Here is a 27,499-nt window from a genome sequence, read left to right as displayed (position 1 = left end):
CCTGCCATCCAGGACCTCAATACCAAGAGGTGTCAGAGGTAGGCCATAAAAATTGTCAGACTCCAGCCACCCTAGTCATAGACTGTTCTCTCTGCTACCGCACGGCAAGCGATACCAGAGCACCAAGTCTAGGTCCAAGAGGCTTCTAAACAGCTTCTACCCCCAAGCCATAAGACTCCTGAACATCTAGTCAAAGGGCTACCCAGACTATTTGCATTGCCCCCCTCCTTACACCACTGCTACTCTCTGTTGTCATCTATGCATAGTCACTTTAATAACTCTACCTACATGTACATACTACCTCAACTAACCGGTGCCCCCGCACATTGACTCTGTATCGGTACCCCCTGTATATAGTCTCCCTATTGTTATTTTACTGCTGCTCTTTAATTACTTGTTACTTTTATCTCTTATTCTTATCCGTATTTTTTTTAAAACTGCATTGTTGGTTAGGGGGTCATAAGTAAGCATTTCACTGTAAGGTGATACACCTGTTGTATTCGGCGCGTGTCACTAATACAATTTGATTTGATTTGATTACATTGCTCTAAAACAGGTTATAGGCTACAGTAGAACAGTCAGAACAGTAGGTGAAATGAAGAGGGGTAAATAGACCAAATTATTAGGGTGAGGTACATGGGCTAACATCTTACAACATACACTTAGTATTACTTTCTTAGCTGCAGTATACATATCTCCCTGGCATATTACATAATTTATGAAGCAGCATACAAGTCATTTTTGGACTCACATTGCTGTGCTCGGCTCACTTGAACAGGAAGGTGGCGTGGCAGTCCTCCGAGTTAACAGTTGTTTGGTGCACGGCACAAATCATGCTTCATTGACAGCATGGCCAATGTTGAACGTTAATCATTTTAAACTTGGAAAAGAGCCCCTTAATCCCAGATTTGGGACCACATAGCCACTGTCACTGATTCCTGTGGTGGAATATTCTATTCAAGTGAGAGAGACTTTGTCTTTTCTTCAAACAATCATCTTTATTCAATATTGATTAATTATTGCAATAATGAAACCGTCATTATTAAGCCTACCCTTTACAGACCATGCTGTCCCTTATATATCTGATACCAAGATTGCTCAGTCAAACCTGCCACTCCATATTGACTCGAGACATTTCAGATGTTCATTTGTAAACATTTTGAAAAACATAATTCCACTTTGACATTATTGGGTATTGTGTGTAGGCCAGTGACACAAAATCTCAATTTAATGTATTTTAAAATCAGGCTGTAACACAACAAAGTGTTGAAAAAGTCAATGGGTGTAAATACTTTCTGAAGGCACTATAGATGCGCCACTATACTTAGATTTGACCCTTTTAACATTTTACATTAGTGTGGATTGAAGAAAGTTAACGTTTTAAAAAAAAAAATTGTGTTTCTTTTATCATCAGAGACTGAATAATTGTAATGAATGTTGGGTGCGCGTTTCTTTGCTTGCATTTTTGATTTTACAAGGGCGGGGGCGCGCCTGTGTTGCCATAGGAATGTAAACATTTCCTTGTCCTCTGGCCTTGACTGGTGTTTTGGCATTAATAGCTAGCCTAAAGTTTCGCTACTATGGGAAGTATTACAGAGGTTTACTCCTCTGTCTGCAAAGAACTAAAACTACGAACTAATCGATACATTTTAGAAGTCCTGCAAGAGACGGAGGGGAAGACGGGGTAGGTTCGCAGCATCATGGCATGCTGCAGTTCATTTTCTAGCCGGAAAAGCAACTTCTTATACAGACGTTCACGTTTCTCACGAACGAGTTTTACCAAGCCCTGCCTGCCTGTCTGTCTGCATTCCGTAGAGACATCACACTCAAACTGACTGGGAACGACAGGCTGAGAAAGGTAGAAAAAGTGACCAACAAAGATGCTCTCGCTCTGTCCAGAACCCTCCGAGACAACGACTCAGTGACAGGTAGATATACATGTTTACTGTTGAGACCATAGATAGCCTGCATTCTAACAAAATCCTCAAGTGGGATCCTCCTCTCCTTCATTACTGGTCTGCGAAGTCAGAAGATAGGATAGGTGAACGCATTGTAGACATGCAAGCACAGGGATATGCTTTCTCCGGTCGGGTTCTTAGATCCATGGCCGGCGCCAGAATGAATCAGTTGGACTTGACTGGTGATTTTCATAGGTGCGCATGTTTGTTGAGGAACCTCCCACGTGTGCACGCACTTACGCGTTCACAATTTATTTTTGTTACGGGTGTAAATAGTAAAGACCAGGCAGTTCGTGATTTGCAAGGTTGGGGAAGCTTACAATTTATCCTACCATATCTACCGATCTGTGTGTCAATTGTGATTATTTTTTTATATGCGCATTTTCATTTCAGTTTCATTTCAATAATAACGTTTTCGTTTCTCAAAATCATTCATTTGGTTAATCATAAAAATCTTATGTAAAATGATAAAAATCAAAAATGTAAAATTCAGCTATGGCGAGTGCACTAACCTCTGTCATATGGACACATTGGTACACTGATCCATTGGCGACTAAAGAAATGAGAGCATAGAACTCCGTTTTAACCTATACGCCAATGCAATGCAGCAGTAGGCCTATATGTCAACTAAGTAAAATACATACTTCTAAAGCAGTCAAAAAAATACCAAAATATCCTGATGAAAATTCCGGTTCTTTCAATCAAATGAATCTCTACTCCACCTGTCTGCCTCACTTTCTATCCATCTTGACTTGAACTATTGCAAGTGTAGTGCAACATTGTATCAAATCATCACTGGGTCCAGCTGAAGCTGTCACAAGTGAACTTATTCCTGGCCCTCAGAGTTTCCTGAGCCAGTTAGCACAGAACAGACAGCTGTGTTTTAATGATGTTTCCACTGGATATGGGATCATCAGATCATGATATTTTGCTCTTTCACACCGAAGCTTGGTGATTATCGAGGCTGGGAGTGTTGGAAAGATTTTTCAAATACTGAGGAACTATCATTTGCAATGGTTGTTAAGAAAAACAGACTTCGTTGACTTGTGTGAGGCGAAGAAAAAATAACTGGGAAGCTCATTTTATTAGTGGTGTACTTGGTGAGTTAAGACAATCAGAAATCAGACATTGCCAAATGGGCATTTTCCTACAGATGCATGCATTCGCATCCTGGAGAGAGAGACACCGTATCTTCGCCATCTTCTTCTTGATGCAACATTTTAAGTTATACTCAAGAAACATTATCTTCACACATATTTTAGACACTTATCACTGACAGCCGCAACTCAATCAGCTATACCTACTGCCACGCACACTACCCAAATAGCGGGTTTCCCTAACACACTTGTGATTTGAAACAATCCACAGCTATTTTAAAAAAATAAGCTAATGATCCTCTGTGGCTAAGTCATGCTCCCTGGTGAAGTATTTTGAATGATTTTATTTAGACTGGAATAATTATATAATTTTGGCAAAACATCAATTTACTTTAGGGCAATCCAGCATCCTAACAATCAATCAAATTCAGTCAAATGTATTTATGAAGCCCTTTTTACATCAGCAGATGTCACAAAGTGCTATACAGAAACCCAGCCTAAAGCAATGCAGATGTAGAAGCACAGTGGTTTGGAAAAACTCCCTAGAAAGGCAGGAACCTAGGAAGAAACCTAGAGAGGAACCAGGCTCTGAGGGGTGGCCAGTCCTCTTCTGGTTGTGCCGAGTGGAGATTATAAGAATAATAATCACAGTGGTTGTAGAGGGTGCAACAGGTCAGTACCTCAGAAGTAAATGTCAGTTGGCTTTCCATAGCTGAGCATTCAGAGGTTGAGACAGCAGGTACGGTAGAGAGAGAGTTGAGGTCCGGGACCAGGTAGCAGGTCCGGGACCAGGTAGCACATCCGGTGAACAGGTCAGGGACCATAGCCGCAGGCAGAACAGTTGAAACTGGAACAGCATCACGACCTGGTGGACTGGGGACAGCCAGGAGTCATCAGATCCCTCTTTTGATGAACATATCAAGAATATTTCAAGGACAACTTTTTTTCCATCTTTGTAATATTGCAAACATTATAAACTTTTTGTCCAAAAATGATGCAGAAAAGCTAATCCATGGTTTTGTCACTTCTAGATTAGACAACTGCAATGCTCTACTCTCCGGCTTCCCAAATAAAGCACAAAATAAACTTCAGTTAGTGCTAAACACGTTAGTCTCAGGGTTGAGACTAACGCAGAGGTCCTTCACAGTTTTATTTGAGACAACTGTACAACCATCAAGATTAATTATCAGATCCAACAGCAGATCTCTTTGTTTCTTGGGACCTAGAACTAGCATCTCTGATCTGTCTGAGTTTAAAAGTAAAACATTTGTCGCCATCCACTTCCTTATGACTGAAACATAGGCTTCCAGGGTAGGCAATTTTGGGGCTTCACCATGTTTCATCGAAATGTACAGCTGTGCGTCATCCGCATAGCAGTGAAAGTTGACATTGTGTTTCTGAATGACATCACCAAGAGGTAGAATATATAGTGAAAACAAGTGGTCCTAAAACGGAACCTTGAGGAACACAGCAACTTATAATTGATTTGTCAGAGGACAAACCATCCACAGAGACAACCTGATATATTTCTGACAGATAAGATCTTAACCAGGCAAGAACTTTTCCATGTAGACCAATTAGGGTTTCTAATCTCTCCAAAAGAATGTGGTGATCGAGGGTGTCAAAAGCAGCACTAAGGTCTAGGAGCACAAGGACAGATGCAGAGCCTTGGTCTGACGCCATTAAAAGGTAATTTACCACTTTCACGAGTGCAGTCTCAGTGCTATGATGGGGTCTATATTATTTGTCTCCAGGAAGTCAGTGAGTTGCTGTGCAACATCTTTTTCAAAACAATGAGAGGAATGGGAGATTCGATATAGGCCGATAGTTTTTTACATTTTCCAGGTCAAGGTTTGTCATTTTCAAGAGAGGCTTTATTACTGCCACTTTTAGTGAGTTTGGTACACATCCGGTAGATAGGGAGACATTTATTATGTTCAACATTGGAGGGCCAAGCACAGGAAGTAGCTATTTCAGTAGTTTAGTTGGAATAGGGTCCAGTATCCAGCTTGAGGGTTTAGAGGCCATGACTATTTTCATGAATGTGTCAAGAGATACAGGATTAAAAAACTTAAGTGTCTCCATTGATCCTAGGTCCTGGCAGTTCTTTGCAGACTCAGGACAACTGAGCTTTGGAGAAATACGCAGATTCAAAGAGGAGTCCGTAATTTGCTTTCTAATGATCATGGTCTTTTTATCAAAGAAGTTCATGAATTCATCACTGCTGAAGTGAAAGCCATCCTCTCTTGTTGAATGCTGCTTTTTAGTTAGCCTTGCGACAGTATCAAAAATAAATGTAGGATTGTTCTTATTCTCCTCAATTAGGTTGGAAAAATAGGATGATCGAGCAGCAGTGAGGGCTCTTTGATATTGCGCGGTACTGTCTTATCAAGCTGGTCGGAAGACTTCCAGTTTTGTGTTGCGCCATTTCCGTTCCAATTTTATGGAAGCTTTCTTCAGGGCTCGGGTATTTTCTGCATACCAGGCAGCAAATGTCTTGTGAAAAATGTTTGTTTTTAGGGGTGCAACTGTATCTAGGGTATTACGCAAGGTTCAATTTAGATCCTCGGGTGGTTAACCGATTTTTGTACTCCGAAGTCTTTGGGTAGGTTGAGGGAGTCTGGAAGGGCATCTAGGAATCTTTGGGTTGTCCAAGAATTTATAGCACGACTTTATAGCACAATATTTATTCCATGGGGCAAAACTAGATCCAAGGTATGACTGTGGTAATGAGTAGGTCTGGAGACATGGGTTTGTGGACTTTTCCATGTGAATATTGAAGTCACCAAAAATGTGAATATCATCTGCCATGACTACAAGGTCCGATAGGAATTCAGGGAACTCAGTGATGAACGCTTGTAAACAGTAGCTATAACAAGTGATTGAGTAGGCTGCATAGAGTAACCAAGAGGAGAGGCCTCATTTAACACAGTAAATTCATCAGGCATGAGCCATGTTTCAGGCAGGCCAATCACATGAAGATTATGATCAGTGATTCGTTAATTGACTATGACTGCCTTGGAAGTGAGGGATCTAACATTAAGTAACCCTATTTTTAGATGTAAGCTTTCACAATCTCTTTCAATAATGACAGGAATGGAAGAGGTCTTTATTCCAGTGAGATTGCAAAGGCTAACACCGCCATGTTTAGTTTTGCTCAACCTAGATCGAGGCACAGACACGGTCTCAATGATGATAGCTGAGCTGACTACACTGACTCTGCTACTGACAGTGCACTGTGCACCCGCAAACTTTCCTTTCCAATTCACAAGAGGCTGAAACCAGAGATCTGTATACAGTTGAAGTCGGAAGTTTACATACACTTAGGTTGGAATCATTAAAACTCATTTTTAAACGACTCCACAAATTTCTTGTTAACAAACTATAGTTTTGGCAAGTCGGTTAGGACATCTACTTTGTGCATGACACAATTCATTTTTCCAACAATTGTTTACAGACAGATTATTTCACTGTATCACAATTCCAGTGGGTCAGAAGTTTACATACACTAAGTTGACTGTGCCTTTAAACAGCTTGGAAAATTCCAGAAAATTATGTCATGGCTTTAGAAACTTCTGATAGGCTAATTTACATCATTTGAGTCAATTGGAGGTGTACCTGTGGAGGTATTTCAAGGCCTACCTTCAACATAATGACCATCATTATGTATGGAGGAAAAAGGGGGAGGCTTGCAAGCCCAAGAACACCATCCCAACCGTGAAGCACGGGGGTGGCAGCATCATGTTGTGGGGGTGCTTTGCTGCAGGAGGGACTGGTGCACTTCACAAAATAACTGGCATCATGAGGAAAGGACAATTATATGGATATATTGAAGCAACATCTCAAGACATCAGTCAGGAAGTTAAAACTTGGTCGCAAATGAGTCTTCCAAATGGACAATGACCCCAAGCATACTTCCAAAGTTGTGACAAAATGGCTTAACCTGTTGGGGATAGGGGGCAGTATTTGCACGGCCGGATAAAAAACGTACCCGATTTAATCTGGTTATTACTACTGCCCAGAAACTAGAATATGCATATAATTATTGGCTTTGGATAGAAAACACCCTAAAGTTTCTAAAACTGTTTGAATGGTGTCTGTGAGTATAACAGAACTCAAAAACCTGAGAAGATTCCTTACAGGAAGTGCCGTCTCTGACCATTTATTGGGCTTCTACACTCTCTTTATTGAAAACTGAGGATCTCTGCTGTAACGTGACACTTCCTATGGCTCCCATAGGCTCTCAGAAGGCGGCAAACCGCTGAATGATGTCTTTGCAGGCCCTGGCTGAAAAACATTAGCGCATTTGGATGGTGGTCGATCAGAGGACAATGAGACTGAGGCGCGTGCACGAGGCGACACCATGTTTTTATTTTCTCTGTCTTTGAACGTAAACAGGGTTTCCCGGTCGGAATATTATCGCTTTTTTACGAGAAAAATAGCATAAAAATAGATTTTAAACAGAGGTTGACATGCTTCGAAGTACGGTAATGGAATATTTAGAATTTTTTTGTCACGAAACGCGTCGGGCGCGTCAACCTTCGTCACCCTTCGGATAGTGTCATGAACGCACGAACAAAACAGAGGATATTTGAACATAACTATGGATTATTTTGAACCAAACCAACATTTGTTATTGAAGTAGAAGTCCTGGGAGTGCATTCTGATGAAGAACAGCAAAGGTAATCCAATTTTTCTTATAGTAAATCTGACTTTGGTGAGGGCTAAACTTGGTGGGTGTCTAAATAGCTAGCCCGTGATGGCTGGGCTATCTACTCAGAATATTGCAAAATGTGCTTTCACCGAAAAGCTATTTTAAAATCGGACATAGCGATTGCATAAAGGAGTTCTGTATCTATAATTCTTCAAATAATTGTTATGTTTTTTGTGAACCTTTATCGTGAGTAATTTAGTAAATTCACCGGAAGTTTGCTAGTTCTGAACGTCACATGCTAATGTAAAAAGCTGGTTTTTGATATAAATATGAACTTGATTGAACAAAACATGCATGTATTGTATAACATAATGTCCTAGGATTGTCATCTGTTTGAGAAATTGAAATAATAGCATTTCTAAGGTATTTGAATAACGCGCCACGGGATTCCACTGGCTGTTGAGTAGGTGGGACGATTTCGTCCCACCTACCCTAGAGACGTTAAGGACAACAAAGTCAAGGTATTGGAGTGGCCATCACAAAGCCCTGACCTCAATCCTATAGCACATTTGTGGGCAGAACTGAAAAAGCGTGTGCGAGCAAGGAGGCCTACAAACCTGACTCAGTTACACCAGCTCTGTCAGGAGGAATGGGCCAAAATTCACCATATTGTGGGAAGCTTGTGGAAGGCTACCAGAAACATTTGACCCAAGTTAAACAATTTAAAGTCAATGCTACCAAATACTAATTGAGTGTATGTAAACTTCTGACCCACTAGGAATGTGATGAAATAAATAAAAGCTGAAATAACCACTAGGAATGCAAGGAAATAAATAAAAGCTGAAATAAATCATTATCTCTACTATTATTCTGACATTTCACATTCTTAAAATAAAGTGATGTTCCTAACTGACCTAAAACAGGGAATTTTTACTGATTAAATGTTGAATTGTGAAAACTGAGTTTAAATGTATTTGGCTAAGGTGTATGTAAACTTCCAACTTCAACTGTATAGTGATGAGATGCTCATGTCTCCGCCCTGACAATGGGAGACTTTGTGCTAAAGGCGGAAAGGCAGGCGACAAGCTTAGGTCTACATATTATTCCCATAGAAACACATTTTTCTTAATTTAAAAAAAATTGAACTTTATTTAACCTCTCTAGGTTACGTAGGACGGTAGCGTCCCACCTGGCCAACATCCGGTGAAAATTCAGAGCGCGAAATTCAAAAATACTAAATTAAAATATTTAACATTCTTGAAAATATATGTGTTATACATCAAAATAAAGCTTAACTTCTTGTTAATCCAGCCGCTGTGTCAGATTTCAAAAAGGCTTTACGGCAAAATCAAATCATGCGATTATCTGAAGACAGCGCCCCGCATACAAAACCATGAAAAATATATTTCAACCAGGCAGGTGCGCCACAAAAGTCAGAAATAGCGATATAATTAATGCCTTACATTTGAAGATCTTCTTCTGTTGGCACTCCAAAATGTCCCAGAAACATCACAAATGGTCCTTTTGTTCGATAATGTCCTTATTTATGTCCCAAAAATGTCAATTTATTTGGCACGTTTGATTCAGAAATACACCGGTTTCAACTCGCCCAACATGCCTACAAAGTATCTAATAAGTTACCTGTAAACTTGGTCCAAACATTTCAAACAACGTTCCTAATCCAACCTCAGGTACCTTAAAACGTAAATAATCGATCAAATTTAAGACGGAATAAACTGTTTCTAATACCGGATAAAAACAACGTGGAGCTAGCTCCCGGTCACGCGCACCAAAACAGTAGAGTCCACCTGGAGTGACACTTACAATGAATAGTACTACTTCTTCATTTCTCAAAAGAAAAACATCAAACAATTTCTAAAGACTGTTGACATCTAGTTGAAGCCATAGGAACTGCAACCAGGTTCCTAATAATAAGGGCATCCCATAGAAATTTATTGGAAAATCCTATGACCTCAATTTCTTCCCCCCTGGATGGTTTGTCCTCAGGGTTTGGCTGCCAAATCAATTCTGTTATACACAGACATTATTTTAACAGTTCTAGAAACTTTAGAGTGTTTTCTATCCAAATCTACCAATTATATGCATATCCCAGCTTCTGGGACTGAGTAACAGGCAGTTTACTTTGGGCACGCTTTTCATCCGGATGTCAAAATACTGCCCCCTACCCCAGAGAGGTTAACTAGGCAAGTCAGTTAAGAACAAATTCTTATTTACAATGACGGCCTACCCAAGCCAAACCCTCCCCTAACCCGGACGACGCTGGACCAATTGTGCACCGCCCTATGGGACTCCCGATCATGGACGGTTTTGATACAGCCCGGGGCCTCTCGGGGCTTATTCTGGACAGATTTTGGCAAGAGTGAACCCTTGCGCTTGGCCTCTTCCTCTCTGCTGAAACTATGTCACCGGAGAAAGCATCAGAGCGAGCGAAACAGCACTCCTCTATATGTTGCCCAAGTATCTGATGCTGTCTGGACAGAAATATGACATGCCACACTCTTTTGGTCCAGACAGCATCAGATACATGTCTACACATACTGAGACAGAGGGGCGCTGTTTCACTGTCCAGACAGCATCAGATACATGTCTACACATACTGAGACAGAGGGGTGCTGTTTCACTGTCCAGACAGCATCAGATACATGGTCTACACATACTGAGACAGAGGGGCGCTGTTTCACTGTCCAGACAGAATCAGATACATGTCTACACATACTGAGACAGAGGGGTGCTGTTTCACTGTCCAGACCGCATCAGATACATGGTCTACACATACTGAGACAGAGGGGTGCTGTTTCACTGTCCAGACAGCATCAGATACATGTCTACACATACTGAGACAGAGGGGTGCTGTTTCACTGTCCAGACAGCATCAGATACATGGCTACACATACTGAGACAGAGGGGTGCTGTTTCACTGTCCAGACAGCATCAGATACATGGTCTACACATACTGAGACAGAGGGGCGCTGTTTCACTGTCCAGACAGCATCAGATACATGGTCTACACATACTGAGACAGAGGGGCGCTGTTTCACTGTCCAGACAGCATCAGATACATGGTCTACACATACTGAGACAGATGGGCGCTGTTTCACTGTCCAGACAGCATCAGATACATGTCTACACATACTGAGACAGAGGGGCGCTGTTTCACTGTCCAGACAGCATCAGATACATGGTCTACACATACTGAGACAGAGGGGCGCTGTTTCACTGTCCAGACAACATCAGATACATGGTCTACACATACTGAGACAGAGGGGTGCTGTTTCACTGTCCAGACAGCATCAGATACATGTCTACACATACTGAGACAGAGGGGTGCTGTTTCACTGTCCAGACAGCATCAGATACATGGTCTACACATACTGAGACAGAGGGGCGCTGTTTCACTGTCCAGACAGCATCAGATACATGTCTACACATACTGAGACAGAGGGGCGCTGTTTCACTGTCCAGACAGCATCAGATACATGGTCTACACATACTGAGACAGAGGGGCGCTGTTTCACTGTCCAGACAGCATCAGATACATGGTCTACACATACTGAGACAGAGGGGCGCTGTTTCACTGTCCAGACAGCATCAGATACATGGTCTACACATACTGAGACAGAGGGGTGCTGTTTCACTGTCCAGACAGCATCAGATACATGGTCTACACATACTGAGACAGAGGGGTGCTGTTTCACTGTCCAGACAGCATCAGATACATGGTCTACACGTACTGAGACAGAGGGGTGCTGTTTCACTGTCCAGACAGCATCAGATACATGTCTACACATACTGAGACAGAGGGGCGCTGTTTCACTCGCTCGGATTCTTTAACTGGATTAATGTCCTTCTGTCGGCGCGCGTCTCTGTGAAATAAATTATGAATATAAAAATGTTTTATTTGGATGAGCAAAGAGGCCGGGCAAGGCCCCCAAAGGCCCGCCCATATCGCCGTCCCTGCTCAGATCAGTGAAGATGAAGGAGAGAACTTAACTTTTAGATATTGAAATGCACTCTTATATCTGCTGTTTTCAACCAAGATCTCAGCGATCACTGCCTCATTGCCTGCATCCGTAATGGGTCAGCGGTCAAACGACCTCCACTCATCACTGTCATACGCTCCCTGAAACACTTCAGCGAGCAGGCCTTTCTAATCGACCTGGCCCTGGTATCCTGGAAGGATATTGACCTCATCCCGTCAGTAGAGGATGGCTGGTTATTTTTTTTAAATGCCTTCCTCACCATCTTAAATAAGCATGCCCCATTCAAGAAATTTAGAACGCAACATGTTAGAAACCAATATACACAGGCAGTTAGGAAAGCCAAGGGTAGCTTTTTCAAGCAGAAATTTGCTTCCTGCAACACAAACTCAAAAAGGTTCTGGGACACTGTAAAGTCCTTGGAGAATAAGAGCACCTCCTCCCAGCTGCCCACTGCACTGAGGATTGGAAACTCTGTCACCACCGATAAATCCACTATAATTGAGAATTTCAATAAGCATTTTTCTACGGCTGGCCATGCTTTCCACCTGGCTACCCCTACTCCGGTCAACAGCACTGCACCTCCCACAGCAACTCACCCAAGCCTTCCCCATTTCTCCTTCTCCCAAATCCAGTCAGCTGATGTTCTGAAAGAGCTGCAAAATCTGGACCCCTACAAATCAGCCGGGCTAGACAATCTTGACCCTTCCTTTCTAAAATTATCTGCCGAAATTGTTGCAACCCCTATTACTAGCATGTTCAACCTCTCTTTCGTGTCATCTGGGATTCCAAAAGATTGGGAAGCAGCTGCGGTCATCCCCCTCTTCAAAGGGGGGGACACTCTTGACCCAAACTGCTACAGACCTATGTCTATCCTACCTTGCCTTTCTAAAGTCTTCGAAAGCCAAGTCAACAAACAGATCACCGACCATTTCGAATCCCACCACACCTTCTCCGTTATGCAATCTGGTTTCAGAGCTGGTCATGGGTGCACCTCAGCCACGCTCAAGGTCCTAAACGATATCTTAACTGCCATCGATAAGAAACAATACTGTGCCGCCGTATTCATTGACCTGGCCAAGGCTTTCAACTCTGTCAATCACCACATCTTTATCGGCAGACTCAATAGCCTTGGTTTCTCAAATGATTGCCTGGCCTGGTTCACCAACTACTTCTCTGATAGAGTTCAGTGTGTCAAATCGGATGGGCCTGTTGTCCGGGCCTCTGGCAGTCTCTATGGGGGTGCCACAGGGTTCAATTCTTGGGCCGACTCTTTTCTCTGTATACATCAATGATGTCGCTCTTGCTGCTGGTGAGTCTCTGATCCACCTCTACGCAGACGACACCAGTCTGTATACTTCTGGCCCTTCTTTGGACACTGTGTTAACTACCCTCCAGATGAGCTTCAATGCCATACAACTCCCCTTCCACGGTCTCCAACTGCTCTTAAATGCAAGTAAAACTAAATGCATGCTCTTCAACCGATCGCTGCCTGCACCTGCCCGCCCGTCCAACATCACTACTCTGGACGGTTCTGACTTAGAATATGTGGACAACTACAAATACCTAGGTGTCTGGTTAGACTGAAAACTCTCCTTCCAGACTCACATCAAACATCTCCAATCCAAAGTTAAATCTAGAATTGTCTTCCTATTTCGCAACAAAGCATCTTTCACTCATGCTGCCAAACATACCCTCGTAAAACTGACCATCCTACCGATCCTCGACTTCGGCGATGTCATTTACAAAATAGCCTCCAATACCCTACTCAATAAATTGGATGCAGTCTATCACAGTGCCATCCGTTTTGTCACCATAGCCCCATATACTACCCACCACTGCGACCTGTGTGCTCTCGTTGGCTGGCCCGCGCTTCATACTCGTCGCCAAACCCACTGGCTCCAGGTCATCTACAAGACCCTGCTAGGTAAAGTTCCCCCTTATCTCAGCTCGCTGGTCACCATAGCAGCACCCACCTGTAGCACGCGCTCCAGCAGGTATATCTCTCTGGTCACCCCCAAAGCCAATTCCTCATTCGGCCGCCTCTCCTTCCAGTTCTCTGCTGCCAATGACTGGAACGAACTACAAAAATCTCTAAAACTGGAAACACTTATCTCCCTCACTAGATTTAAGCACCAGCTGTCAGAGCAGCTCACAGATTACTGCACCTGTACATAGCCCATCTAACATTTAGCCCAAACAACTACCTCTTCCCCTACTGTATTTATTTATTTATTTTACTCCTTTGCACCCCATTATTTCTATTTCTACTTTGCACTTTCTTCCACTGCAAATCTACCATTCCAGTGTTTTACTTGCTATATTGTATTTACTTCGCCACCATGGCCTTTTTTGCCTTTACCTCCCTTATCTCACCTCATTTGCTCACTTTGTGTATAGAATTATTTTTCTACTATATTATTGACTGTTTGTTTTACTCCATGTGTAACTCTGTGTTGTTGTATGTGTCAAACTGCTTGCTTTATCTTGGCCAGGTCGCAATTGTAAATTCTCAACTTGCCTACCTGGTTAAATAAAGGTGAAATAAAAAATAAATAAATGTCCATGTGTCTTGTTGTTCATCCAGGTGTGTTGTTGATTGACAGGTCTGGACTTGAGGTACAACTGCATCACAGACGAGGGGGCGGGACACCTCGCTGACCTCCTCAAGGTAACCTGGTCATGTATAATGGAGGTCGATGAGAACACTGGTCCCATTTACTAAAATCCAGACATGCTGTTGTTAAGTGTGTATTAACCTGTGTGTTGTTGTGTGTTATATTGTGTCAGGAGAACGTGTGTCTGCGCTCTCTGGACCTGACGTGTAACGACATTCAGACAGACGGAGCAGAATACATTGCAAAGAGTTTGACTGTATGTACAGTTGAAGTCGGAAGTTTACATACATTACATTTACATTACATTACATTTAAGTCATTTAGCAGACGCTCTTATCCAGAGCGACTTACAAAATGGTGCATTCACCTTATGATATCCAGTGGAACAACCACTTTACAATAGTGCATCTAAATCTTTTAGGGGGGGGTTAGAAGGATTACTTTATCCTATCCTAGGTATTCCTTAAAGAGGTGGGGTTTCAGGTGTCTCCGGAAGGTGGTGATTGACTCCGCTGTCCTGGCGTCGTGAGGGAGCTTGTTCCACCATTGGGGTGCCAGAGCAGCGAACAGTTTTGACTGGGCTGAGCGGGAACTGTGCTTCCTCAGAGGTAGGGGGCCAGCAGGCCAGTGGTGGATGAACGCAGTGCCCTTGTTTGGGTGTAGGGCCTGATCAGAGCCTGAAGGTATGGAGGTGCCGTTCCCTTCACAGCTCCGTAGGCAATCACCATGGTCTTGTAGCGGATGCGAGCTTCAACTGGAAGCCAGTGGAGAGAGCGGAGGAGCGGGGTGACGTGAGAGAACTTGGGAAGGTTGAACACCAGACGGGCTGCGGCGTTCTGGATGAGTTGTAGGGGTTTAATGGCACAGGCAGGGAGCCCAGCCAACAGCGAGTTGCAGTAATCCAGACGGGAGATGACAAGTGCCTGGATTAGGACCTGCGCCGCTTCCTGTGTGAGGCAGGGTCGTACTCTGCGAATGTTGTAGAGCATGAACCTACAGGATCGGGTCACCGCCTTGATGTTAGTGGAGAACGACAGGGTGTTGTCCAGGATCACGCCAAGGTTCTTAGCACTCTGGGAGGAGGACACAAGGGAGTTGTCAACCGTGATGGCGAGATCATGGAACGGGCAGTCCTTCCCCGGGAGGAAGAGCAGCTCCGTCTTGCCGAGGTTCAGCTTGAGCTGGTGATCCGTCATCCACACTGATATGTCTGACAGACATGCAGAGATGCGATTCGCCGCCTGGTTATCAGAAGGGGGAAAGGAGAAGATTAATTGTGTGTCGTCTGCATAGCAGTGATAGGAGAGACCATGTGAGGATATGACAGAGCCAAGTGACTTGGTGTATAGCGAGAATAGGAGAGGGCCTAGAACAGAGCCCTGGGGGACACCAGTGGTGAGAGCGCATGGTGCGGAGACAGATTCTCGCCACGCCACCTGGTAGGAGCGACCTGTCAGGTAGGACGCAATCCAAGCGTGGGCCGCGCCGGAGATGCCCAACTCGGAGAGGGTGGAGATATACATACACTTAGGTGGTAGTCATTAAAACCCGTTTTTCAACCACTCCACAAATTTCTTGTTAACAAACTATAGTTTTGGCAAGTTGGTTAGGACATCTACTTCGTGCATGACAAGTAATTTTTACAACAATTGTTTACAGACAGATTATTTCACTTATAATTCACTGTATCACAATTCCAGTGGGTTAAAAGTGGCTTGGAAAATTCCAGAAAATGATGTCATGGCTTTAGAAGCTTCTGTTAGGCTAATTGACATCATTTGTAGACCTCCACAAGTCTGGTTCATCCTTGGGAGCAATTTCCAAACGCCTGAAGGTACCACGTTCATCTGTAAAAACAATAGTGCGCAAGTATAAACACCATGGGACCACGCAGCCGTCATACCGCTCAGGAAGGAGACGCATTCTGTCTCCTAGAGATGAACATACTTTGGTGCGAAAAGTGCAAATCAATCCCAGAACAACAGCAAATGACCTTGTGAAGATGCTGGAGGAAACAGGTACAAAAGTATCTATATCCACAGTAAAACGTGTCCTATATCGACATAACCTGAAAGGCCTTTCAGCAAGGAAGAAGCCACTGGTCCAAACCCGCCATGAAAAAGCCAGACTACGGTTTGCAACTGCACATGGGGATAAAGATCGTACTTTTTGGAGAAATGTCCTCTGGTCTGCTGAAACAAAAATAGAACTGTTTGGCCATAATGGCCATCGTTATGTTTGGAGGAAAAAGGGGGAGGCTTGCAAGCCCAAGAACACCATCCTGACCGTGAAGCACAGGGGTGGCAGCTTCATGTCGTGGGGGTGCTTTGCTGCAGGAGGGACTGGTTCACTTCACAAAATAGATTGCATCATGAGAAAGGAAAATGATGTGGATATATTGAAGCAACATCTCAAGACATCAGTCAGGAAGTTAAAGCTTGGTCGCAAATGGGTCTTCCAAATGGACAATGACCCCAAGCATACTTCCAAAGTTGTGGAAAAAGGACAACAAAGTCAAGGTATTGGAGTGGCCATCACAAAGCCCTGACCTCAATCCTATTGAAAATGTGTGGGCACAAATGAAAAAGTGTGTGCGAGGAAGGAGGCCTACAAACCTGACTCAGTTACACCAGCTCTGTCAGGAGAAATGCGCCAAAATTCAACCAACTTATTGTGAGAAGCTTGTGGAAGGCTACCCGAAACGTTTGACCCAAGTTAAACAATTTAAAGGCAATCCTACCAAATACTAATTGAGTGTATGTAAACTTATGACCCACTAGGAATGTGATGAAATAAATAAAAGCTGAAATAAGTAATTCTCTGCTATTATTCTGACATTTCACATTCTTAAAATAAAGTGGTGATCCTAATTGACCTAAGACAGGGCATTTTTACTAGGAGTAAATGTCAGCAATTGTGAAAAACTGAGTTTAAATGTATTTGGCTAAGCTGTATGTAAACTTCCGACTTCAACTGTATATATACATTATTTATAATGTACAGAAATAATGTACAGAAAAAATGTATAAGTACAGAATTTTTTTTTTAATGAAATGTATTCACTACTGTAAGTCGCTCTGTATAAGAGCGTCTGCTAAATGACTAAAATGTAAAAATGTTATAAACACACTATGCAGGAGCTATATAGACCACATAAAACAACATACAGGAAGTCTTCAATACATGATTTCTCCATTTGTATACACCATGTAAAGTGTGTGTGTTTTCCCATATCTCCAGTCTAATGATGCCCTCCTGTCTCTGAGGCTGACTGGTAATAAGATAGGGAACGGAGGAGCCATGCACTTCGCCAGCATGCTGCAGGTCAACTCTACACTACAGGAGCTGGACGTGGCCGACTCTGACCTGGTAACACATGCGCCACACACTCTCACATACATATACTGGCTGTGTCCAAATACTGTGTGCTGTGAGATTATTTAAGATACTCTTTGAATAGGTAGGGTTTCAGGTGTTTTCGGAAGAAGGGCAGGTACTCTGATGTCCTAGCTTCAGAGGGAAGCTGGTTCCACCATTGGGGTACCAGGACAGTGAAAAGTTTGGACTGGGCTAAGCAGGAGCTGCCGTCCCGTAGGGGTGGGAGGGCCAAGAGACCAGAGGTGACGGAACGGAGTACTCGGGTTGGGATGTAGGGTTTGAGCAGAGCCTGAAGGTAGGGAGCAGTAGTTCCTCTTGCTGCTCCATAGGCAAATACCATGGTCTTGTAATGGATGCAAGCCAGTGGAGTGTGTGGACGAGTGGGGTGACATGGGAGAAGTTGGGAAGGTTGAACACTAGGTGGGCTGCAGTGTACTGGATAAGTTGCAAGGGTTTGACGGTACAAGTGCAGAGCCCAGCCAACAACAAGTGCCAGGATTAGGACCTGCGCCGCTTCCTGTGTGAGGTAGGGTCATACTCTACGGATGTTGTAGAGCATGAACCTGCTGGAGCAAGTCACTGCTTTGATGTTTGCAGAGAACAACAGGGTGTTGTCCAGGGTCAGGCCAAGGTTATTGGCGCTCTGGCTGGGGGACACCGTCGAGTTGTCAACCATGATGGAGGTCTTGGAGTGGGCAGGCCTTCCCCGGGAGGAAGAGTAGCTCCACCTTGCCGAGGTTAAGCTTAAGGTGGTGGGCCGACATCCAAGCTTAGATATCTGCCAAAAACTAAAACAATCCATATGTTCAAATCAAAGGCCTGATTAACATGACATCATTAACGCAGCCACATCCTGAGTCCCCGGTGCCGACACATTCACAAATCAAAAGGCCTGATTAACATGACATTAACGCCCGGTGCCGACACATTCACAAATCAAAAGGCCTGATTAACATGACATTAACGCCCGGTGCTGACACATTCACATATCAAAAGATTGTTTATTATTTACTTTAAAAGCTCTGATGAAGGCCAAGAGAACAAGAAACACTTTTCAATGAGAAAACAGAAATCCACAAAAAAAAAATCTAGATTTTAAGGAGAACAAAAACTATTTAGCCTGCATTTGAACACCACCGCAGAAGCTTCGCTATTCGTCATCTTCCCAATTAAGTAGCTTTGTTTTGTTGTTTGGTTACTTGAAGAGAACCAAGGCCTATCACTTGCAGACCACCTCTTCCGGTGCATTGTGGAAACGTGTGCATAGAATTCTACTAGATGAAGAGCTGAAATTAGTATAATATCCTGGCATTTAAACCATACACGATTTTTGAAAATGCACATACTATAAAACATTCTATTTTCGCATACTGAGAATTTGTCATGTGCGATTGTGTTGTTTCCCGCTATTTGTTGATTTCAGTAGTGCATCCCCATATGTTATTGATGAGCTGTTGTCAAAGCCAAAATGACTATGACATCTGGGCATTTAAAGTATACTCCATTTTTTTTTTTACAATTTGGCATACTATTAAACAATTTTCTCACATGCTCAAATGGCCTACTATTTAGGATGCAAGTTTGGGTATTCGGACATGGCCTCTCTCTCTCTCTCTCTCTCTCTCTCTCTCTCTCTCTCTCTGCGTAGGGGACTCAGAGTGTGATAGCGTTTGCCATCGTCTTGAACAACAACAAGAGCCTCCGATCTGTCAACATCAGCAGACCTCTACTCTTCAGCCACCAGGTACACTGCACACAATGTGTACTAAGACGTGGTCTTCAGAAAGACTACCATGTCAGAACATATGTGCATCTTTTGTGTGGCTCTGTCTCTTTCTGAGAAAATAAAAGCTGCAAACTCAAATGGCTACGATGCAATACGTTTAGTAAAGCCACGTTTCGACAGCTACGCTGCCTTCATCAGGTTCTCTCTCTCTCTGTCATAGGAGGAGACAGCGGTCCATCTGTCAGGTATGTTGGTGGTTAATCAGTGTCTGAGGGAGCTGCACCTGGGGAAGATGGGCATGACTGACTGTGGAGTGGAGAGACTCACTGACGCCCTGAGAACCAACTACACCCTCAAATACCTGGACTTACGCTGGTACACACACACCGTACACAGACACACATGCCCCATGCACAGAAACGTCATACACTCAAAGCCCATACACATACTTACACACACCATAAGCACGCTCATAATTACTCACACCATACATCCCTCCTCTCTGTCTGTCCTCTGCTCAGTAACCGGTTGACTCGTGACGGGGCTCGGTGTCTAGCAAAGGTCCTGAAGAACAATGGAACCTTGGAGATTCTGGACCTGGCGTCCAATCGCATCGAAGACGATGGCGCCCTCTACCTCAGCCAGGCTATCGCCCTGCCCACCTGCAACCTCAAAGCGTGAGACACACATACACACACACCTCACCTTTAACCCACCCCCAACCCTTGAGTGTTACTTATTGGACAAGTTCAGTTAGTGCTTAAATTTGTCACTTTTTTTCAAAACTTTTCCTACATTTTCGTTCCTACTGAACACACCCCAGGATTTATCCAACTCTCTCTTCTCCCTCTCTCTCTTGCTCTGTCTCTCCAGGTTGTCTATCCCCAGTAATAACATAGCTACTGTTGGTCTGGTGTCTCTGTCTCGGGCCATGCAGGCTAACAACACTCTCACACACATCTACATTTGGGGGAACAGACTGGAGGAGCCGGTCTGTCAGGTAACACGCACGCACACGCACATTTCTTTGGCCACATTTCTTTGGCCACTATACCTATTTTGCCAATTGGACTGAACCCCTTTGCTACACGGAACCCTACTACTCCATCACGACTGGTCTATTCGACGTAACTGCATGATGAGGCTATAACAGACTTCTTCCATCGTGACGTCCCTCTAAGGCCCTTCTGCTAGCTTGCTAGCCCCGGCCTGCTAGCTGTCTGAATCGTCTCCAGCCAGCCAAACTACTCACTGGACTCCTATGATCACTCCTATGCCTTGTCCATTGCTGTTCTGGTTAGTGATTATTGTCTTATTTCACTGTAGAGCCTCTAGCCCTGCTCAATATGGCTTAGCCAACCCTTTAGTTCCACCTCCCACACATGCGGTGACATCAGCTGGTTTAGAGACAATATCTCTCTCATCATCACACAATGCCTAGGTTTACCTCCAATGTATTCACATCCTACCATACCTTTGTCTGTACATTTTGCCTTGAATCTATTCTATCGCACCCAGAAACCTGCTCCTTTTACGCTCTGTTCCGGACGTACTAGACGACCAGTTCTTATAGCCTTTTGCCGTACCCTTATCCTACTCCTCTGTTCCTCCAGTGATGTAGAGGTTAATCCAGGCCCTGCAGTGCCTAACTCCACTCCTATTCCCCAGGTGCTCTCATTTGTTGACTTCTGTAACCGTAAAAGCCTTGGTTTAATGCATGTTAACATTAGAAGCCTCCTCCCTAAGATTGTTTTATTCACTGCTTTAGCACACTCTGCTAACCCGGATGTCCTAGCCGTGTCTGAATCCTGGCTTAGGAAGACCACCAAAAACCCAGAAATTTCCATCCCTAACTATAACATTTTCCGACAAGATAGAACTGCCAAAGGGGGAGGAGTTGCAATCTACTGCAGAGATAACCTGCAGAGTTCTGTCTTACTATCCAGGTCTGTACCCAAACAATTCGAGCTTCTACTTTTTAAAATCCATCCTTCCAGAAACAAGTCTCTCACTGTTGCCGCTTGCTATAGACCACCCTCTGCCCCCAGCTGTGCCCTGGACACCATATGTGAATTGATTGCCCCCCATCTATCTTCAGAGCTTGTGCTGCTAGGTGACACCCCAGCCATCCTACAATCTAAGCTTGATGCCCTCAATCTCACACAAATTATCAATGAACCTACGGGCACCCTCATAGAACACGGGCACCCTCATAGATATCATCCTAACCAACTTGCCCTGCAAATACACCTCTGCTATTTTCAACCAAGATCTCAGCGATCACTGCCTCATTGCCTGCATCCGTAATGGGTCTACGGTTAACCTGTTGGGGGTAGGGGGCAGTATTGACACGGCTGGATAAAAAACGTACCCGATTTAATCTGGTTACTACTCCTGCCCAGTAACTAGAATATGCATATAATTATTGGCTTTGGATAGAAAACACCCTAAAGTTTCTAAAACTGTTTGAATGGTGTCTGTGAGTATAACAGAACTCATATGGCAGGCAAAAACCTGAGAAGATTTCATGCAGGAAGTGGCCTGTCTGACAAGGTGTCGTTCTTCTTGTCTCTGTTTATTGAAGAGTGAGGATCTTAGCTGTCCCGTGACACTTCCTACGGCTGCCATAGGCTCTCAGAAGGCGGCAAAATGCTGAATCGTGGCTTTGCAGGCTCTGGCTGAAACAAAGTAGCGTGTTTGGGTAGTGGCTGGTTACAGTACTGTGAGACTCAGGCTCGTGCCCGCGTCAACCGAAAGCTTTGTTTTCTTTCCTCTGTTTAGCTAAATGGACATTCCCGGTCGGAATATTATTGCTTTTTTACGAGAAAAATGGCATAAAAATGGATTTTAAACAGCGGTTGACATGCTTCGAAGTACGGTAATGGAATATTTCGATTTTTTTTGTCACGAATTGCGCCATGCGCACGACCCTGATTTACCATTTCGGATAGTTTCTGGAACGCACGAACAACACAGCTATTCGGATATAACGATGGATTATTTTGGACCAAACCAACATTTGTTATTGAAGTAGCAGTCCTGGGAGTGCATTCTGACGAAGACAACAAAAGGTAATCAAACTTTTGTAATAGTAAATCTGATATTGGTGAGTGCTAAACTTGCCGGGTGTCTAAATAGCTAGCCCGTGATGGCTGGGCTATGTACTTAGAATATTGCAAAATGTGCTTTCACCAAAAAGCTATTTTAAAATCGGACATATCGAGTGCATAGAGGAGTTCTGTATCTATAATTCTTAAAATAATTGTTATGCTTTTTGTGAACGTTTATCGTGAGTAATTTAGTAAATTGTTAGTGAATTCGCCGGAAGTATGCTAGTTCTGAACGTCACATGCTAATGTAAAAAGCTGGTTTTTGATATAAATATGAACTTGATTGAACAAAACATGCATGTATTGTATAACATAATGTCCTAGGGTTGTCATCTGATGAAGATCATCAAAGGTTAGTGCTGCATTTAGCTGTCTTCTGGGTTTTTGTGACATTATATGCTAGCTTGAAAAATGGGTGTCTGATTATTTCTGGCTTGGTACTCTGCTGACATAATCTAATGTTTTGCTTTCGTTGTAAAGCCTTTTTGAAATCGGACAGTGTGGTTAGATTAACGAGAGTCTTGTCTTTAAATAGCTGTAAAATAGTCATATGTTTGAGAAATTGAAGTAATAGGATTTTTAAGGTATTTGAAAATCGCGCCACTGGATTAGACTGGCTGTTGCGTAGGTGGGACGAATTCGTCCCGCCTAGCCCAGAGAGGTTAAACGACCACCCCTCATCATAGTCAAACGCTCCCTAAAACACTTCAGCGAGCAGGCCTTTCTAATCAACCTGGCCCGGGTATCCTGGAAGGATATTGACCTAATCCCGTCAGTATTAGATGCCTGGTTATTCTTTAAAAGTGCCTTCCTCACCATTTTAAATAAGCATGCCCCATTCAAAAAATTTAGAACCAGGAACAGATATAGCACTTGGTTCACTCCAGACCTGACTGCCCTTGACCAGCACAAAAACATCCTGTGGTGTACTGCATTAGCATCGAATAGTCCCTGTGATATCAAATCAAATCAAATTTATTTATATAGCCCTTCGTACATCAGCTGATATCTCAAAGTGCTGTACAGAAACCCAGCCTAAAACCCCAAACAGCAAGCAAAGCATGTGAAAGAAGCACGGTGGCTAGGAAAAACTCCCTAGGAAAAACTCCCTAGAAAGGCCAAAAACCTAGGAAGAAACCTAGAGAGGAACCAGGCTATGAGGGGTGGCCAGTCCTCTTCTGGCTGTGCAGGGTGGATATTATAACAGAACATGGTCAAGATGTTAAAATGTTCATAAATGACCAGCATGGTCAAATAATAATAATCATAGTAGTTGTCAAGGGTGCAACAAGCACGTCCGGTGAACAGGTCAGGGTTCCATAGCCGCAGGCAGAACAGTTGAAACTGGAGCAGCAGCACAGCCAGGTGGACTGGGGACAGCAAGGAGTCATCATACCAGGTAGTCCTGAGGCATGGTCCTAGGGCTCAGGTCCTCCGAGAGAAAGACAGAAAGAGAGAAAAAGAGAATTAGAGAGAGCATATTTAAATTCACACAGGACACCGGATAAGACAAGAGAAATACTCCAGATGTAACAGACTGACCCTAGCCCCCCGACACATAAACTACTGCAGCATAAATACTGGAGGCTGAGACAGGAGGGATCAGAAGACACTGTGGCCCCATCCGATGATACCCCCGGAAAGGGCCAAACAGGCAGGATATAACCCCACCCACTTTGCCAAAGCACAGCCCCCACACCACTAGAGGGATGTCTCCAACCACCAACTTACCGTCCTAAGACAAGGCCGAGTATAGCCCACAACGATCTCCGCCATGGCACAACCCAAGGGGGGGCGCCAACCCAGACAGGAAGACCACGTCAGTGACTCAACCCACTCAAGTGACGCACCCCTCCCATGGACGGCATGGAAGAACACCAGTAAGCCAGTGACTCAGCCCCTGTAAAAGGGTTAGAGGCAGAGAATCCCAGTGGAAAGAGGGGAACCGGCAAGGCAGAGACAGCAAGAGCGGTTCGTTGCTCCAGCCTTTCCGTTCACCTTCACACTCCTGGGCCAGACTATACTTAATCATAGGACCTACTGAAGAGATGTCTTCAGTAAAGACTTAAAGGTTGAGACTGAGTCTGCGTCTCTCACATTGGTAGGCAGACCATTCCATAAAAATGGAGCTCTATAGGAGAAAGCCCTACCTCCAGCCGTTTGCTTAGAAATTCTAGGGACAATTAGGAGGCCTGCGTCTTGTGACCGTAGCGTACGTGTAGGTATGTACGGCAGGACCAAATCGGAAAGATAGGTAGGAGCAAGCCCATGTAATGCTTTGTAGGTTAGCAGTAAAACCTTGAAATCAGCCCTTGCCTTAACAGGAAGCCAGTGTAGGGAGGCTAGCACTGGAGTAATATGATCAAATTTTTTGGTTATGCAACTTTTCATGGAAGTTAGGAACCAATATAAACAGGCAGTTAGGAAAGCTAAGGCTAGCTTTTTCAAACAGAAATTTGCATCCTGTAGCACAAACTCAAAAAAGTTCTGGGACACTGTAAAGTCCATGGAGAATAAGAGCACCTCCTCCCAGCTGCCCACTGCACTGAGGCTAGGAAACATTGTCACCACCGATAAATCCACTATAATTGAGAATTTCAATAAGCATTTTTCTCTACGGCTGGCCATGCTTTCCACCTGGCTACCCCTACCCCGGTCAACTGCCCGGCACCCTCCACAGCAACCCGCCCAAGCCCCCCCCATTTCTCCTTCACCCAAATCCAGATAGCTGATGTTTTGAAAGAGCTGCAAAATCTGGACCCCTACAAATCAGTCGGGCTAGACAATCTGGACCCTCTCTTTCTAAAATTATCTGCCGAAATTGTTGCAACCCCTATTACTAACCTGTTCATCCTCTCTTTCGTATCGTCTGAGATTCCCAAAGATTGGAAAGCTGCCGTGATCATTCCCCTCTTCAAACTGCTTCAGACCTATATCTATCCAACCCTGCCTTTCTAAGGTCTTCGAAAGCCAAGTTAACAAACAGATCACCGACCATCTCGAATCCCACCGTACCTGCTCCGCTATGCAATCTGGTTTCAGAGCTGATCATGGGTGCACCTCAGCCACGCTCAAGGTCCTAAACGATATCATAACCGCTATCGATAAGAGACATTACTGTGCAGCCGTATTCATCGACCTGGCCAAGGCTTTCGACTCTGTCAATCACCACATTCTTATCGGCAGACTCAACAGCTTTGGTTTCTCAAATGACTGCCTCACCTGGTTCACCAAATACTTCTCTGATAGAGTTCAGTGTGTCAAATCGGAGGTCCTGTGGCAGTTTCTATGGGGGTGCCACAGGGTTCAATTCTTGGGCCGACTCTTTTCTCTGTATACATCAATGATGTTGCTCTTGCTGCTGGTGATTCTCTGATCCACCTCTGCGCAGACGACACCAGTCTGTATACTTCTGGCCCTTCTTTGGACACTGTGTTAACTAACCTCCAGATGAGCTTCAATGCCATCCAACTCTCCTTCCGTGGCCTCCAACTGCTCTTAAATGCAAGTAAAACTAAATGCATGCTCTTCAACAGATCTCTGCCCGCACCTGCCCGCCCGTCCAGCATCACTACTCTGGATGGTTCTGACTTAGAATATGTGGACAGCTACAAATACCTAGGTGTCTGGTTAGACTGTAAACTCTTCTTCCAGACTCACCTTAAGCATCTCCAATCCAAAATTAAATCTAGAATCAGCTTCCTATTTCGCAACAAAGGCTCCCTCACTCATGCTGCCAAACCTACCCTCGTAAAACTGACCATCCTACCGATCCTCGACTTCGGCGATGTCATCGACAAAATAGCCTCCAACACTCTACTCAACAAATTGGATGCAGTCTATCACAGTGCCATCCGTTTTGTCACCAAAGCCCCATATACTACCCACCACTGCGACCTGTGTGCTCTCGTTGGCTGGCCCTTGCTTCATACTCGTCGCCAAACCCATTGACTCCAGGTCATCTACAAGTCTTTGCTAGGTAAAGCCCCGCCTTATCTCAGCTCACTGGTCACCATAGCAGCACCCACCGGTAGCACGCGCTCCAGCAGGTATATCTCACTGGTCACCCCCAAAGCCAATTTCTCCTTTGACCGCCTTTCTTTCCAGTTCTCTGGTGCCAATGACTGGTACAAACAACAAAAATCACTGAAGTTGGAGATTCATATCTCCCTCACTAGCTTTAAGCACCAGCTGTCAGAGCAGCTCACAGATCACTGCACCTGTACATAACCCATCTGTAAATAGCCCATCCAACTACCTCATCCCAATACTGTATTTATTTATTTATTTATCTTGCTCCTTTGCACCCCAGTATCTCTACTTGCACATTCATCTTCTTCACATCTATCACTCCAGTGTTTAATTGGTATATTGTAATTACTTCGCCACCATGGCCTATTTATTGACTTACCTCCCTTATCTTACCCTTATTATTGACTGTATGTTTGTTTATTCCATGTGTAACTCTGTGTTGTTGTATGTGTCGAACTGCTTTGCTTTATCTTGGCCAGGTCGCAGTTGTAAATGAGAACTTGTTCTCAACTAGCCTACCTGGTTAAATAAAGGTGAAATAAAAAAATAAAAAAAATAAAACACACACAAATCAAAATCACACTCGAAGCCACACTCTTACTCCCCTCCACCAGGCTTTCAGTGATCTGCTGTCCAGTGGTCGTCTGTCATCGGAGCAGACCGATGTGTGTGTGTACGAGGTGGACGGGTGTGTGTGTCTGGCCGAGGTCTTCCATGGGCTGAAGAGGCACTACTACTGGACACCCAGTTACGGACAGGATGTAAATCCTGCTAGCAATGCAGCTGTGGCCCTCACAAATACACAACTCTATCCTAACTCCTCACACACACCCTAAACCCTTAATAATACTACCCACCTAGCGCACATTCAGTTAAACTTGATGCATACATGCACTCTAATAAATATCTAATAAACTGTTTTAAGTAA

General features: G+C 44.0%; 1 protein-coding gene across 1 annotated transcript; it reads left to right on the top strand.

Annotated features, from left to right (window-relative positions):
• The first annotated feature begins 1,488 nt into the window (after positions 1-1,488).
• On the top strand, positions 1,489-27,499 carry lrrc34 (leucine rich repeat containing 34). Its single transcript, XM_014159396.2, has 10 exons — positions 1,489-1,684; positions 1,816-1,928; positions 14,314-14,378; positions 14,498-14,581; positions 17,566-17,694; positions 19,352-19,447; positions 19,650-19,804; positions 19,951-20,106; positions 20,303-20,429; positions 27,186-27,499. Exons 1-10 carry the CDS (start codon positions 1,581-1,583, stop codon positions 27,405-27,407), a joined length of 1,251 nt encoding a protein of 416 aa, XP_014014871.2. The 5' UTR covers positions 1,489-1,580; the 3' UTR covers positions 27,408-27,499.

Source organism: Salmo salar, chromosome ssa19, assembly GCF_905237065.1.
Source record: "Salmo salar chromosome ssa19, Ssal_v3.1, whole genome shotgun sequence".
In the NCBI taxonomy this organism is placed as follows: Eukaryota; Metazoa; Chordata; class Actinopteri; order Salmoniformes; family Salmonidae; genus Salmo; species Salmo salar.
Note: the sequence above shows the minus strand (reverse complement) of the source record. Positions and strands in the feature narration are given on the sequence as shown.

Bases quoted from the DNA above. Each gene is read 5' to 3' on its own strand.
- lrrc34 (XM_014159396.2), top strand. From the start codon at position 1,581: ATGGGAAGTATTACAGAGGTTTACTCCTCTGTCTGCAAAGAACTAAAA. The intron at 1,685-1,815 runs GTAGGTTCGCAG...TGCATTCCGTAG, and splicing joins GAGACGGAGGGGAAGACGGG to AGACATCACACTCAAACTGA. The intron at 19,805-19,950 runs GTACACACACAC...TCCTCTGCTCAG, and splicing joins AAATACCTGGACTTACGCTG to TAACCGGTTGACTCGTGACG.